We start from the raw sequence: 11,874 nt of genomic DNA on the forward strand, positions 1-11,874 counted from the left end.
GTATCACGTCCACTGGATGCTTGTCACTGGCAGAAGCGAATCAAATCAGTTTCAGCATGATCTACACGGCCCACATCTAAGAGGCGATCGAATCAGTCAATGAAATGTAACAGCACGGCGGCAAGTTTGGAATGATATGCATGTCCCTAGTCATTTAAAAAATTGTTCAAATGGAATATCAACATCAGAGTCAAAGCGTGGGAATCATAAGAAATCAGAACCGCTCGCTTGTGACACAGCGAGTGGCGTTCACCAACAGCCAGGCAAATACCTTGACTATCATTGTCAGCATTTGCACAACCACATCTAGACCAAAAAACACAATCCTCAGAATGATTCGCGTGATCCCCGGCAGCTTTTGCCCCTCCCTTGAGGAGCCCTGCCCGTACCGCCCGTATCTCTCCATGTCGAATTCCTCAACCACGATTTTCCGATTCTTTGGTTTCTTTACTTTGTTGCGCCTCCAGAATTGGTACCACTGCTTGGTGTCGTCCTTCTCGGAGACGGTTAGAGCCGATTTCACGGCCGACCACAGCTGGTTGCCTTTCTGCGCCTCTTCCCGCTCAGCGGCGGTTACAACCAGGTCTCCGCGGTGACCTGCGCTGTACTGCCCCCATGGAGTGGTTGACCTGTCAGATCCGTACAAAACAAGCTCCTTCAGGATCGGACCAGTCGACTCATCCGACACAGCGACGGCCAGCATCGCCGCGACAAGTGAATCAATCGCATACAGAGACGGCACCGTGTTTATGATTGACGTAGCAGAGATTGACAGGGTCATAGTTCCGAGGTCCAAGGCGGCCAGCGGCTCGTCCGAGTCCATCAAGGGAAGTGTAGACGTTCGGGGAGTTGCCGCCGTGTTGGCTGACTCTAACACATTCGCAGACAGAGGCGTGGTTGCTAATATGATCGGCGGTTGGCTGTACCGCGACTCTGCGGAGGCACTGGACACCGTGATCTGGAGAATTCCGGAGTACCTCGATCGCACCGGTGAAAGAGGAATGCCTGCCGCTCCGACTAGTGCGGGGGGCTGCTTGCAGAGAGCCGGGTGGTGTAACTCGTAATTGTGCTTCGCTGAATTCCAAAACAGCTTACAGGACTCCTGGTCTGCTGCGCGCTTGAGGGCCTCGGCCTCCAGCTCAATAGCGTCTTGGTGTGGCAACTGATGCTCCTTTACCATCTCCGCAACCTGGTCCAGGGCTAGAACTGCGGCCAAGCGGGGAAGCAAAAGAGAGACCAAATTGTCCCCTCGTAGCTCTCGCCGGGACCGATCCTCCACTTTTAATGTCATTATAGGAACATTGTTGTTGGGCTTCGATGGGTTGACCCTCGTCAGAGAGATTCCGTCGGTTTGCTCAATCTGCATCGTATAAAACGGTGAGGTAGCATCTCCGAAAGAGAATATCGTTGGGCCACTCCTGTTCAAAGTCAGCAATCAAGCTCACTCTGGTGATAAGTCATCCTTACCGTTGTAGACGTAGATTGAAGGTGTCGGGCATGTTCTGTGGTCTTTGACCGTTAGCCGCTTCCCACAGGCTCCTCAGGTCTGTGGCAGAAGAGTATCGCATCTCCGGTATATCTAGCACTCCGGTGGGAAAGTTCAGTACACTCGCAGGCACAGTCTTTGGTCCAAGAGCTTGATCAATCTCTGGTGCAGGTGATAGCATAATGTTGCTCGGTCTTGAGTAATTGCGAGGGGTATGACCTGATGCCTGAGGATAGTATGCTTGCTGGTTGAGCGGTAGCTGATGATTGTATTGGGGGAACATGGACTTCATCGGCGGTGCAGGTGAATCTGTTTTTGGAGGGCTCGCGTACGAGATGGGCGTGGACACTTCTTTGCTGCGTTTCGAGCTTGATGGAGACCGCGCCGTACCTGTGGGACGGTCTTCTGGTATAGTGGAATTACCAGGTGAAGCGGTCCGGTGTGTGTGCTGCATCTGTGATCTCCCTACTGGCGAGAATTGTGCTGGTCTAGCAATGTGTGCTTTTGGGGGTGATTGGACGCTGTCTGCGTTTTCGTCAACACGAAAGAGCATCCCCTCCGTCACGGTACTCTTGCTGCTGAGGTTCTTGAGAGGGATTGAATCTGCTGCCGGTCGACTACCGGCTTGCCATCTCTTTCCTTTCAAGAACGGGTTGTTGGAGGTCCCATTCTCCGGAGACGTAGGGAAGAGCTGAAAGGAGCTCATGGTGCCTGGAGGACAGTTGACTCAGAATGTCCAGTGAGATAGTCGAACAATGATTTCACAGCTCCGCTGTTGAACGTATCAATAGAGCCAGTTCCCCAATGTTTTCCACAAGAAAAGCAATTGGCGATGAAGCATAGATATATTCGACGGCCTGGCAACGCAGTCGCCAACCTCGTATCCCCAAGCGGTGCGGGACATAGACCTTGAGGCTTGGCCTATAACCTTCGATAAGCCTCTATGGAGGGCGTCAAGGGTCTGAGACATGACAGGCTACCACTAGGGTGAAGAACGAGATGGATCCCTGAACGCCGTGGCCGGCGCTTAGATTCCCCATCTTGCAACGGCGGTGATAGGCTACCCGCTTTGGCACCGGCGTGACTCTTGTTCAGCACGGCGCGTCGGAAGTGACAGCAGAGTGATGGACAATCTGATTTGGCTGTCAGATGTCGCCGAAAGGGCAATTGATCGGCCGTGATGCATGATTTGACGTCGCGTGGTCTGTGAAGAAAAGGTGCATGGGTAGACGTCTGCATGTGGCAGGATAGCGCAATATTATCACTTGCTCGCCCTATTCAACGACCATGACTGGCGACTCTGTTTTGAAGTTAATTATTACCATCTATAGCCGGAAGTTGCAGAGATAATGAAGCGGAAGACTTTCAGTGGACGTGATTGAAGGATGGAAGGATGAGAGAAGCGGGGGGAAACAATGCAGCGTGACATCAGCGGTTTGGTCGGGCCACAGACACCTCAGGGCTTAGGCGCGTAGCTGCCATAACACGCATTTCTTCCACCGGCAGGACAAAACAAACTCTGGTTGTGTATAATACATGTACATGAAGCTGTGCGTAGACCTAATTTACATGAGACTGAGTTTACAATACAGATTTTAACTGCTGTTATCCGTAGATTCAGCATGGACCCTGAACATAAGTCCTTCGGCCATGGCAATAGCGCCTTCCATGTTGCCCTTGTTGTACAGGAACAGGCCTTGCAAGGCGGCGGCACTGGTGCTCCTCGCCCAGTCTGCTTTGTTCCCCTCTTCGTCTTCAATAAGTCCCAATTCCTGAAGTCGGTTGATGAACGCTTGGCGGTATGTTGCGCTTTGATCCAAATCCCCATAGAACCGGTCCCACAGACAACCCACTTGATAACGAGTCACTTCGCCTAGGCGGACGGTCATGTCCACCCGACCCGGTCTGACAAGCGCCTCGTCCAATCGTTCGACGTGGTTGGTGGTGAGAAAGATGATTCGTTCCTCGGCACTTGCCACTCCATCCAGAGCATTGAGAAGGCCGGAGAAAGTCACGTTGGCTCCGCGATATCCGTCTTCATCGGTCTGGGTGCGACGATTGGAGAAAGCAGCGTCTACATCCTCCAGCAAAACAAGCGTTCGGCTGGGCAGAATAGTAAGAAGATGGTTCAACCGATCGTCAGTCAGGCCACGTTCGCTCAGGTTCACAATGGCAATGTCATAGTCCAGCTCACCGGCCAAGGCCTGGATGAAAGAACTTTTACCAGTGCCAGGTGGGCCGTAGAGTAAGTAGCCACGTCGGTATGGGATGCCGCGGTCCTGGTACCATTTCGAGCTCGCAGCAAAATCTTTGACATCCTCCACGATACGCTCCTTGACACCTTCATCGAGGATCACAGACTCTAATGGGCGCTTGCTCCGCGGTTTTCCGAAAGGCTTCCACTCCGTACCCCAGCTGTTATAGATCGTAGTCTTTCCTTCGTGCGCCTGAACCGCGTAAGCGTGCGCCTCCTTGAATATCTCTTCGAAAACGTGGCGATGTGCGTAGAGGGTGGTAAGCGTGATGGTCTCCCACGGTTTACCAGTGTGTAAGTCTACCGACTTCGACTCGCGCATTCGATTGACGAAAATGAAGGCATTATGGTATCGCAGCACATGGTTGCCCATGCCAGGAACGAGGGCAAATTGGGTATGAATGGCCCCGTTGGTGTGTTCCACCTTTTCCGTTTGAATGGACAGATGGCGTGTTCCCGGGGTCAATTTCTGGAGGATCGATTCCATGAAACCAGACCTGCTGGCTGCGGCGCGTGCTGGGTTGAGTTGAGAGCTTTGATGTAAGGTCATCCAGTGCAGAAACCATGGATAAGACTCGTCCTTAACGTTGATTTCGACGTCAACGAGCATGCGCCGGCGGAGGAGCGCGGCGCCATGGCGGAGTCCCTTTTGCGCCAAACTCACACCAGCTCCCAAACCTGCGAGACCGAATCCCTAAAAGTTCCAGCGCAGCGTTAGTTGCCTTCCTCATTCAACCACACCCATTCCTGCTCGGGCGCTTTCTGTGGGCTTACCGCTGTGAAGAAAGGATTGCTGGTAAGCTGCGCGAGAAGGCCTCCCTCAGCTGGGGGCTGCCCGGCCGCTTGGATGGCATCTTTCCGTTGCTGCGCGATCAGATCGCCAGGCGACGGCAGCCCTGGCGTACTTGACGGTCCATTGAGGTCCATACCAAGAAATGAACAATCAGCCTGCACCGCCACCGCTGGATCATGAATGATTGCTTGAGTCGGCGATGAGCCTGTTAATTCCGAGCCGGCCGGAGTTATGACGGGCCGAGATGATCGCATGCTTCCATCAACTTAAGTACAGTAATCCTTACTAGTATGACTGGCTAACAAGACTAGCAAGTTAGCACAAACTACAGAGCCGCAAGTGATGTCATGTCAATTCTGCAATCACAGATTCAAGCTTAGCGGATAGTCAAACTATGAGTGCACTGGAATTATCTTTCTTTTGTCTTCTTTTCTCATCCCTGTTCATTGCGCAGTATTTTGTCCCTTACCATTGGAATTGCTTCCCACGCTTCCCCCCACTCTGTAGTCAGCCGGCGTTAAGTAGCGGAGATAGGAAGTGAATAGAGATTCTAGACTTGTCCACTTCCCCCCTTTAGATAAAAAACAAATCAAGTGATTGCATTGATCGAACTATCTTATCCCTACTTTGACAGGGATTTGCTTTTGAAGAAATCCTTTGAAGAAAATCCTTTGAGCCTTCCCTTGTCAATGGTGACCAGCAGGTGCCAACATAGTCAATACCCGATCCGTGTCAGCCACGCACACCCGTGAACCTTGGTCCTTATAGAGTTCGTGTTCTCCCCCAAAGGACGGGGTTTGGGAAATGTGTGCTTTCTGGAGGAGTTGGAAGTCTCTCTATCGTCACAGTATACCCATTCCACGTGCTGTATCAGTTGAGAAGCGCAGAATGAGTACCCCGGCCTCAACCATCCTCTACTCGGCGACTGTTCTGCTCGCGCCGGGATCCCCGGGTCCGAGCGATGTCAAAGATAAAGCTCATCACCGCAAGAATGGCTTTCATAATCCGTGGGAGTAAGCAGCCCCTAAGCCCGACACTAATGCGCCGGATCTAGGCTCTGACCACAATTTCTAGCTCTTGGAAAGATATCACCTTCGGTCATGCAGCACGGTTCTGGTGGTAAGTGTTGGGGACGCAGGAAGCGACGACATGCCGGTTGGCAATGCATTGATGAGCTGACGCGCGCATGATTTCTACTGCTTGAAGGCAGATGATCACCGGGCAAGTCAAGTTTCCGAGCACCACACCACCCACCGTTCCTGTCACAAAGGCCGAGTTCCTGTCCAGTCGCACTACTCCCAGTCTGCGCGCGACCTGGCTCGGCCATGCTTGTTACTATGTCGAGTTTCCCAGCGGCCTGCGCGTCCTGTTCGATCCGGTCCTCGAGGATCGTTGCTCTCCGCTGTCTTGGTTGGGTCCGAAGCGCTACACCGACAGCCCCTGCCAAATCCAGGATCTCCCTATCATCGATGCAGTCGTGATTTCCCACAACCACTATGATCATCTGTCTCATCCTACTATCACCGAAATCTTCAAAAAGCACCCCAATTGCCATTTCTTTGCTCCCCTGGGTAACAAGAGCTGGTTCGAGCAACTCGGAATTAAGAACGTAACAGAGCTTGATTGGTGGGATGAACGCGACTTCGTTCTCTCGCCATCCCAGAACTCGACGGCAAAAGTGGCGGGAGCGGGAGAAGACGTCAATTCGCAGTCTGCTGATATCAAAGCGCGAATCGGCTGTCTCCCATCTCAGCACACGAGTAATAGAGGGGTCTTTGACCGGGCAAAGACTCTTTGGGCATCGTGGTCAATAGAGTCCGGGGGCAAGAAATTATACTTCGCTGGGTAGGTTCAAGATCGATGATCCGAGCTTGACTCGCTATTTTCCTAACCCAGATCTCCGCCTTCCACAGGGACACCGGGTACGCAGCCGTTCCAGAACTTCCAGCTGGCATTGACGATCATGCTCCCGAGCACAACTTCCCCACTTGCCCTGCCTTTAAGCAGATCGGACAGTACCGGGGCCCGTTTGATCTAGGGTTGATTCCTATTGGGGCCTATGCGCCCAGATGGTTTATGAGCACCATGCACGCTGACCCTCATGATGCAGTCAAGATCTTCCGGGACACTCAATGCAAGAGAGCCATGGCCATTCACTGGGGCACATGGGTTTTAACCGAAGAAGAAGTGCTTGAGCCGCCCAAGAAGCTGAAAGAGGCATTGAGAGAACATGATTTGCCGGAAACCGGGGTATTCGATGTCTGCGATATTGGCGAAAGTCGCGAGTTCTGATCTTGCTTCGAAAGAACAAGCATAGTGTCCGACTAATATGTGTGTACAGCAAGAGTTTAGAGGCACCCTAGTTAATATGCTTTGACTTTGTGTGAATATACGTTTTCTACTCATGTCCTCGATGCACTGGCACCACAACTTGCAGGGGCCATTTGCTTTGTTCTCACCGTCTTTCTTGCATATGACTTGTCTTATGAAAATTCTCCATTCGCATATCGAAGAATCCCGTTAAGACGCAGAGGCCACCCAGGCGAAAGACAACTTATAAAATGACTTCTCCTCTTGGTACATGACATCTTCTCTTTTTGATGGGGCTGTCGGGCGGAAAGTCTGCATATATAAACATGCCCATTAGCCACACCTATGCCACTTTATGACACTCGACGTCATCGTTGTCTTCGCTGTACGGCGTGCAGGAACATGCTTGTCGGAAGACATCTATCGCGACTTTGTACCATTCACAGCGTGAATAGCGACCAATTGATGCTTGCTTCACGATTTAGGAGGTTAGTCAAGACCTATTGTGATTCCTTATTCGATATACTCATTCAGGACAATATAGCCACGATCAATAACTTGATCGAGCTCAGCAGCCCGCTGGCATTGTTCCCTTATTCGGCATCTGGGCCCGATCTCGGTATTTCCTCGGCGAGCTACAGCATCCTTCCAAACTCCTTCACGACTGCGCGAACATCATGGCCTCTCACCGTATGATTCCGACCGCGAGGCCCCCAAGTCCTGAATCATCCCAACAAGGCAGAAGCAGCCCACACCCGTGGGCAAGTCGCAGACGCGACAGGGATGCCGGCAACGTCAGCCAGGACGAAGACGAGGACGAAGTCCTCTACGACCTGGACGAAACGGCACTAGCACAGCTCCCCACGCACCTTCAAGAAGCGATGCGCCAGCTCCAGCTGGAGCGAGTACACAATTTCCAGCGAGCCAGCACCGGGCTTCGCCCTGGAACAGGGGCCCGGCCTCCTCGGCCGACGTTTCACAGCTATTACGCGGAAACCTGGTTCCAAAACATGATGGCGCGGCTGACGGCAGACCAAGAGATGAGTGAAGCTCACCATGTCCGAAATGCCCAGGCGTCATCAAGTCAGCCGGAGCAGGATTGGCGCGAGCGCAAATCACAGAGCCTGCAGGCTACAGCAACCTACGGAAAGGACAGTATCTGGTTCGCGAACGATGGGGATCTGGAAACATCCTCGCAAGATGTGATGGTCTCGGAGTACGAGCCTGAGCTTTCCTCGACCAGGTTGAAGCGCTTTGCTCCCAACTTCTACGAACCGCGAGCGGATGAACGAGGAAAACCGCTCTATGAGACCGATTCTGAGGGTAGCAAAGAACGGCTGGCCGATAATCGGGAAGCGGCTCCTCGACAGCGAAAGGGGAGCAGGTCAATCATCTCCTCCATGCGCTGTAGAGTGCGGAGGAGTGTCCAGAGAATGGGCAAGCTCTGGAAGCGTTAAAATGGGTTTGCTATTCATTTAGCCCTGGCGTTGGCAAGATACCATTTTGGGCATAGGTGTTATGGATGGTTTTATCATTTCAATTAAAGAATCTTTACTAGAAACAGCTTTTGTGTGCAGCGTAGAAATAAACGAGTAGATTAATCAGGATTCATCATCATGTGTTTGTAGAGTTGTAGAGAACAGAAACCGAGACATTTATTTGCAGGTGGAATTGATAGATCAGGGGGAGGATGGCACTAGACCGGATGCGGACTAGTGGCGGTGAGCTTCTTGTCCGCCATCCCACTTCGGGGAGCGCTGGAAATTTGATGGTGACGGCGGGCACAACAACTCCATTCCCCCTCCTACGAAACGGCCTCTCAGTTTGGCTGCTTGTTGATCAGATTCTGCATTTCCTCGCAGAATTCTCTCGATTCCGCTAAACTTATTCCCTCCTACGCCACACACGCCCAAGAACCACCGCCAAAATGCAGGCTCCGGTGGTGGTAATGAGTATGTTGCTTTGAGGGGGTCTGCCTGTCCTTGCTCTTAAATCGCTGACATGTTGTACAGACACCAACGCTGGTGACAGACAGGTTGGCCGTAAAGCTCAGCTGTCCAACATCGCCGCTGCGAAGACGTACGTAAAACTTCCTCCGCCTTCCCCGCCGCGGTCTCTAATACAGGATTGTCAACTGCAGCGTTGCCGACATCATCCGGTCATGTCTCGGACCTAAGGCCATGCTGAAGATGCTTCTGGATCCCATGGGTGGTATTGTCTTGACGAATGATGGACACGCTATCCTGAGAGAAATTGAGGTCTCTCACCCCGCCGCAAAGAGCATGATCGAACTGAGCCGCACTCAGGACGAGGAGGTCGGAGACGGAACGACGACTGTCATCATCCTTGGTATGCAGACGCTCAACTACTGTTGCTTCAGGCTACCGCATGTCGAAGCAGCTTGCTAACATACACCAGCCGGTGAAATGCTCGCACAGGCCCTCCCCCAACTCGAACGCAACATCCACCCCGTTGTCATCATCTCCGCCTTCAAGCGTGCTCTGGCCGACGCTCTGTCCATCGTCGAGGAGGTCTCGATACCCGTCGACATCGACGACGACAAGGCCATGTACACTCTCATTCAGTCCTCCATCGGCACGAAGTTCGTCTCTCGGTGGTCCGAGCTCATGTGCAGCCTCGCCCTGAAAGCTGTCCGGACTGTGTCTTTCGACGCTGGTGGCGGCAAGCGTGAGGTTGACATCAAGCGCTACGCTCGTATCGAGAAGATCCCCGGTGGCCAGATTGAAGAGAGTGAGGTCATCGACGGTGTTATGGTCAACAAGGATATTACCCACCCCAAGATGCGGAGAAGAATCGAGAACCCCCGCATTATCCTGCTCGACTGCCCGTTGGAGTACAAGAAGGGTGAATCTCAGACGAACATTGAGATCACCAAGGAGGATGACTGGAATCGTATCCTGCAGATTGAGGAGGAGCAGGTGAAGCACATGTGTGAAGCCATCCTGGCTCTGAAGCCCGATGTGGTCATCACCGAGAAGGGTGTTTCAGGTAGGCCAAGCGCCCAACCGACTTTACCCGCATATGTCTAACTCCGTGTCAGATCTCGCTCAGCACTTCTTGATGAAGGCCAACGTCACAGCTCTCCGCCGTGTCCGCAAGACGGACAACAACCGTATCGCCAGAGCCACGGGCGCCACCATTGTCAACCGTGTTGACGACCTCCAGGAGTCTGATGTTGGAACCCAGTGTGGCCTGTTCGAGATTGAGAAGATCGGCGACGAATATTTCACCTTCATGAGGAAGTGCCAGAGCCCCAAGGCCTGCACGATCCTTCTCCGCGGTCCCTCCAAGGATATCCTGAACGAGATCGAGCGTAACCTGCAGGACGCTATGGCCGTTGCCAGGAACGTTATCTTCCACCCCCGCCTTTCCCCCGGAGGTGGCGCCATTGAGATGGCTGTCTCTGTTCGCTTGAGCCAGCTGGCCAAGTCCATTGAGGGCGTCGAACAATGGCCTTACAAGGCCGTCGCGGATGCCATGGAGGTCATCCCTCGCACGTTAGCACAGAACGCCGGTGCCAGCCCCATCCGTGTTCTCACTCGCATGAGAGCCAAGCATGTCGAGGGCCACACCACCTGGGGTCTGGATGGCGACTCCGGTGCCTTGGTTGATATGAAAGAGTACGGAGTCTGGGAGCCCGAGGCTGTCAAGCTCCAGAGCATCAAGACCGCTGTCGAGGTGAGTATCCCGCAACATATCGTTGTTGTACCATTCCAAGCTAACTCAATGACTAGTCTGCGTGCCTGCTCCTCCGTGTCGACGACATCTGCAGCGGCAAGTCGGCTCAGCAGGTGGGTGCTCCTGGTGGTGGAGGCGATGAGTAAAAGGGGACCGGACACAGAAAGTAAAATTGCGTACATAATGCTGCACGATTAACCTCTGGAAATTCTGTATGAATATCCTAGACTTCACAAACTAATGGGTATCTTCATATCGTACAAAGTTGTTCCTTTACTCTTTCTATTCTTGCACCCCAACACAGGCAAGCCTTTAATCCTCATGTATAATAATCCCCGGCGTCTCCCCACTACCATCCGCATCCCCATACCCCGCGCCATCAGCATCCCGTAGCATAGCATTATTCGAAGCCGCCAACCCATCATCCTTCCGATCCACAGCCATCGGATCCCCGCCAGCCGCACCCTTCTTCGCATCCCCATTTCCCGGACCATTCGGGTGAAGGTTCTTCTTTTTCGCGTTTCGCTTCTCCCTCCTCTTCCGATTCTTCTCCGTCTTCTCCTCATCCTTCCGCCTAGTCTCCGCCTGCTTCCTCTCCCAACCCTCATCCTCTTTCTCGCGGGTGACCTCGCTCTGCATCAGGCGCAGACGCTCGTACTCACGCCGCCGACTGGCCTTGTAGACGTGGAACTCGCCGGATCCAGCACCGGCCGAGGAACCCTGGACGTTGGCGACGATCTCCGGCGGCGGCGGCAGGGAGGCGGAGGTGCGCTGCTTGGAGGCCTCGGGCAGGCGGATCTCGCGCGTCGGGTCCCGGAACAGCGATTCGATTTGCGTTGCTTGCTCTGAGTGTGCGGTCGAGGGGCCACCGCCGCCGCTGCCCACGGCGCGCCGTTTCGTGGGCCGTTTGCTGCGCGGGTCGGCGCTTGTGGGGATTGATTCCGGGATGGGTTCGGACATTCTTTCGTTTTGTTGTCCTCGGTTTGGTGGGTTTTAGGCGGTGATTGAGAAGGAGGGGTAAGGTGGTGCGTGATGATGTTGTTGTTGGTGTCTTTGGATTGTTCGGTTTGTTCGGAGTGGTGGTCAAGTTGGAGGCGCAAATGTGATACGTTCAGTTGATGATCGGCTGGCGGGCGGGCGCGTTTGTTCTGGAAGCTTTTGGAGGTGGGTTTGCGGTGCCAAGACTGGTTGGTCGTTGGTGTCGTGCAGGGAAGTTTATCCGAGGTTTACTGGTATCTGCAGACAGTCAACTATGTCCGACGGGCTGACGAACTGCGTCGTGGTTAACATGGGGTTTTTAATCAGATTACATAGGCTGAGGATTGCAGGTCG

The 11,874-nt window shown here is 53.3% G+C and overlaps 6 protein-coding genes across 6 annotated transcripts; 3 read left to right on the forward strand and 3 right to left on the reverse strand.

Annotated features, from left to right (window-relative positions):
• Positions 1–148: 148 nt before the first annotated feature.
• Positions 149–2,418, reverse strand: BO97DRAFT_379175 (uncharacterized protein). Its single transcript, XM_025693150.1, has 2 exons — positions 1,468–2,418; positions 149–1,418 (listed from the first exon to the last, which is right to left on the reverse strand). Exons 1-2 carry the CDS (start codon positions 2,190–2,192, stop codon positions 215–217), a joined length of 1,929 nt encoding a protein of 642 aa, XP_025546262.1. The 5' UTR covers positions 2,193–2,418; the 3' UTR covers positions 149–214.
• A 595-nt stretch (positions 2,419–3,013) lies between these two features.
• Positions 3,014–4,732, reverse strand: BO97DRAFT_379179 (bifunctional AAA family ATPase chaperone/translocase BCS1). Its single transcript, XM_025693151.1, has 2 exons — positions 4,515–4,732; positions 3,014–4,434 (listed from the first exon to the last, which is right to left on the reverse strand). The coding sequence occupies exons 1-2, from the start codon at positions 4,665–4,667 to the stop codon at positions 3,082–3,084; spliced, it is 1,506 nt and encodes a 501-aa protein (XP_025546263.1). The 5' UTR covers positions 4,668–4,732; the 3' UTR covers positions 3,014–3,081.
• A 689-nt stretch (positions 4,733–5,421) lies between these two features.
• On the forward strand, positions 5,422–6,825 carry BO97DRAFT_418880 (putative Zn-dependent hydrolase/oxidoreductase family protein; the record flags this gene model as incomplete). Its single annotated transcript, XM_025696540.1, has 4 exons — positions 5,422–5,546; positions 5,608–5,652; positions 5,740–6,378; positions 6,447–6,825. The coding sequence occupies 4 exons, from the start codon at positions 5,422–5,424 to the stop codon at positions 6,823–6,825; spliced, it is 1,188 nt and encodes a 395-aa protein (XP_025546264.1).
• A 218-nt stretch (positions 6,826–7,043) lies between these two features.
• Positions 7,044–8,357, forward strand: BO97DRAFT_267385 (uncharacterized protein). The gene is made up of 2 exons (XM_025690952.1): positions 7,044–7,331; positions 7,388–8,357. Exon 2 carries the CDS (start codon positions 7,521–7,523, stop codon positions 8,298–8,300), a length of 780 nt encoding a protein of 259 aa, XP_025546265.1. The 5' UTR covers positions 7,044–7,331; positions 7,388–7,520; the 3' UTR covers positions 8,301–8,357.
• A 270-nt stretch (positions 8,358–8,627) lies between these two features.
• On the forward strand, positions 8,628–10,780 carry BO97DRAFT_379183 (chaperonin-containing T-complex subunit CCT3). Its single transcript, XM_025693152.1, has 6 exons — positions 8,628–8,795; positions 8,856–8,922; positions 8,984–9,192; positions 9,262–9,852; positions 9,905–10,542; positions 10,599–10,780. Exons 1-6 carry the CDS (start codon positions 8,771–8,773, stop codon positions 10,686–10,688), a joined length of 1,620 nt encoding a protein of 539 aa, XP_025546266.1. The 5' UTR covers positions 8,628–8,770; the 3' UTR covers positions 10,689–10,780.
• A 74-nt stretch (positions 10,781–10,854) lies between these two features.
• BO97DRAFT_447119 (PRKRIP1 family protein) lies at positions 10,855–11,853 on the reverse strand (the record flags this gene model as incomplete). Its single annotated transcript, XM_025698733.1, has 1 exon — positions 10,855–11,853. The coding sequence occupies exon 1, from the start codon at positions 11,500–11,502 to the stop codon at positions 10,855–10,857; it is 648 nt and encodes a 215-aa protein (XP_025546267.1). The 5' UTR covers positions 11,503–11,853.
• Between the last annotated feature and the right edge of the window lie 21 nt (positions 11,854–11,874).

This window comes from Aspergillus homomorphus, assembly GCF_003184865.1.
Source record: "Aspergillus homomorphus CBS 101889 unplaced genomic scaffold BO97scaffold_74, whole genome shotgun sequence".
Lineage (NCBI taxonomy): Eukaryota > Fungi > Ascomycota > Eurotiomycetes > Eurotiales > Aspergillaceae > Aspergillus > Aspergillus homomorphus.

Coding starts and splice junctions, on each gene's coding strand:
- BO97DRAFT_379175 (XM_025693150.1), bottom strand. CDS start 2,192: ATGAGCTCCTTTCAGCTCTTCCCTACGTCTCCGGAGAATGGGACCTCC. Junction 1,419..1,467: donor TTCAATCTACGTCTACAACG/GTAAGGATGACT, acceptor GACTTTGAACAG/GAGTGGCCCAACGATATTCT.
- BO97DRAFT_379179 (XM_025693151.1), bottom strand. CDS start 4,667: ATGGACCTCAATGGACCGTCAAGTACGCCAGGGCTGCCGTCGCCTGGC. Junction 4,435..4,514: donor GCAATCCTTTCTTCACAGCG/GTAAGCCCACAG, acceptor TGGAACTTTTAG/GGATTCGGTCTCGCAGGTTT.
- BO97DRAFT_267385 (XM_025690952.1), top strand. CDS start 7,521: ATGGCCTCTCACCGTATGATTCCGACCGCGAGGCCCCCAAGTCCTGAA.
- BO97DRAFT_379183 (XM_025693152.1), top strand. CDS start 8,771: ATGCAGGCTCCGGTGGTGGTAATGA. Junction 8,796..8,855: donor GGCTCCGGTGGTGGTAATGA/GTATGTTGCTTT, acceptor CATGTTGTACAG/ACACCAACGCTGGTGACAGA. Junction 9,853..9,904: donor CACCGAGAAGGGTGTTTCAG/GTAGGCCAAGCG, acceptor ACTCCGTGTCAG/ATCTCGCTCAGCACTTCTTG.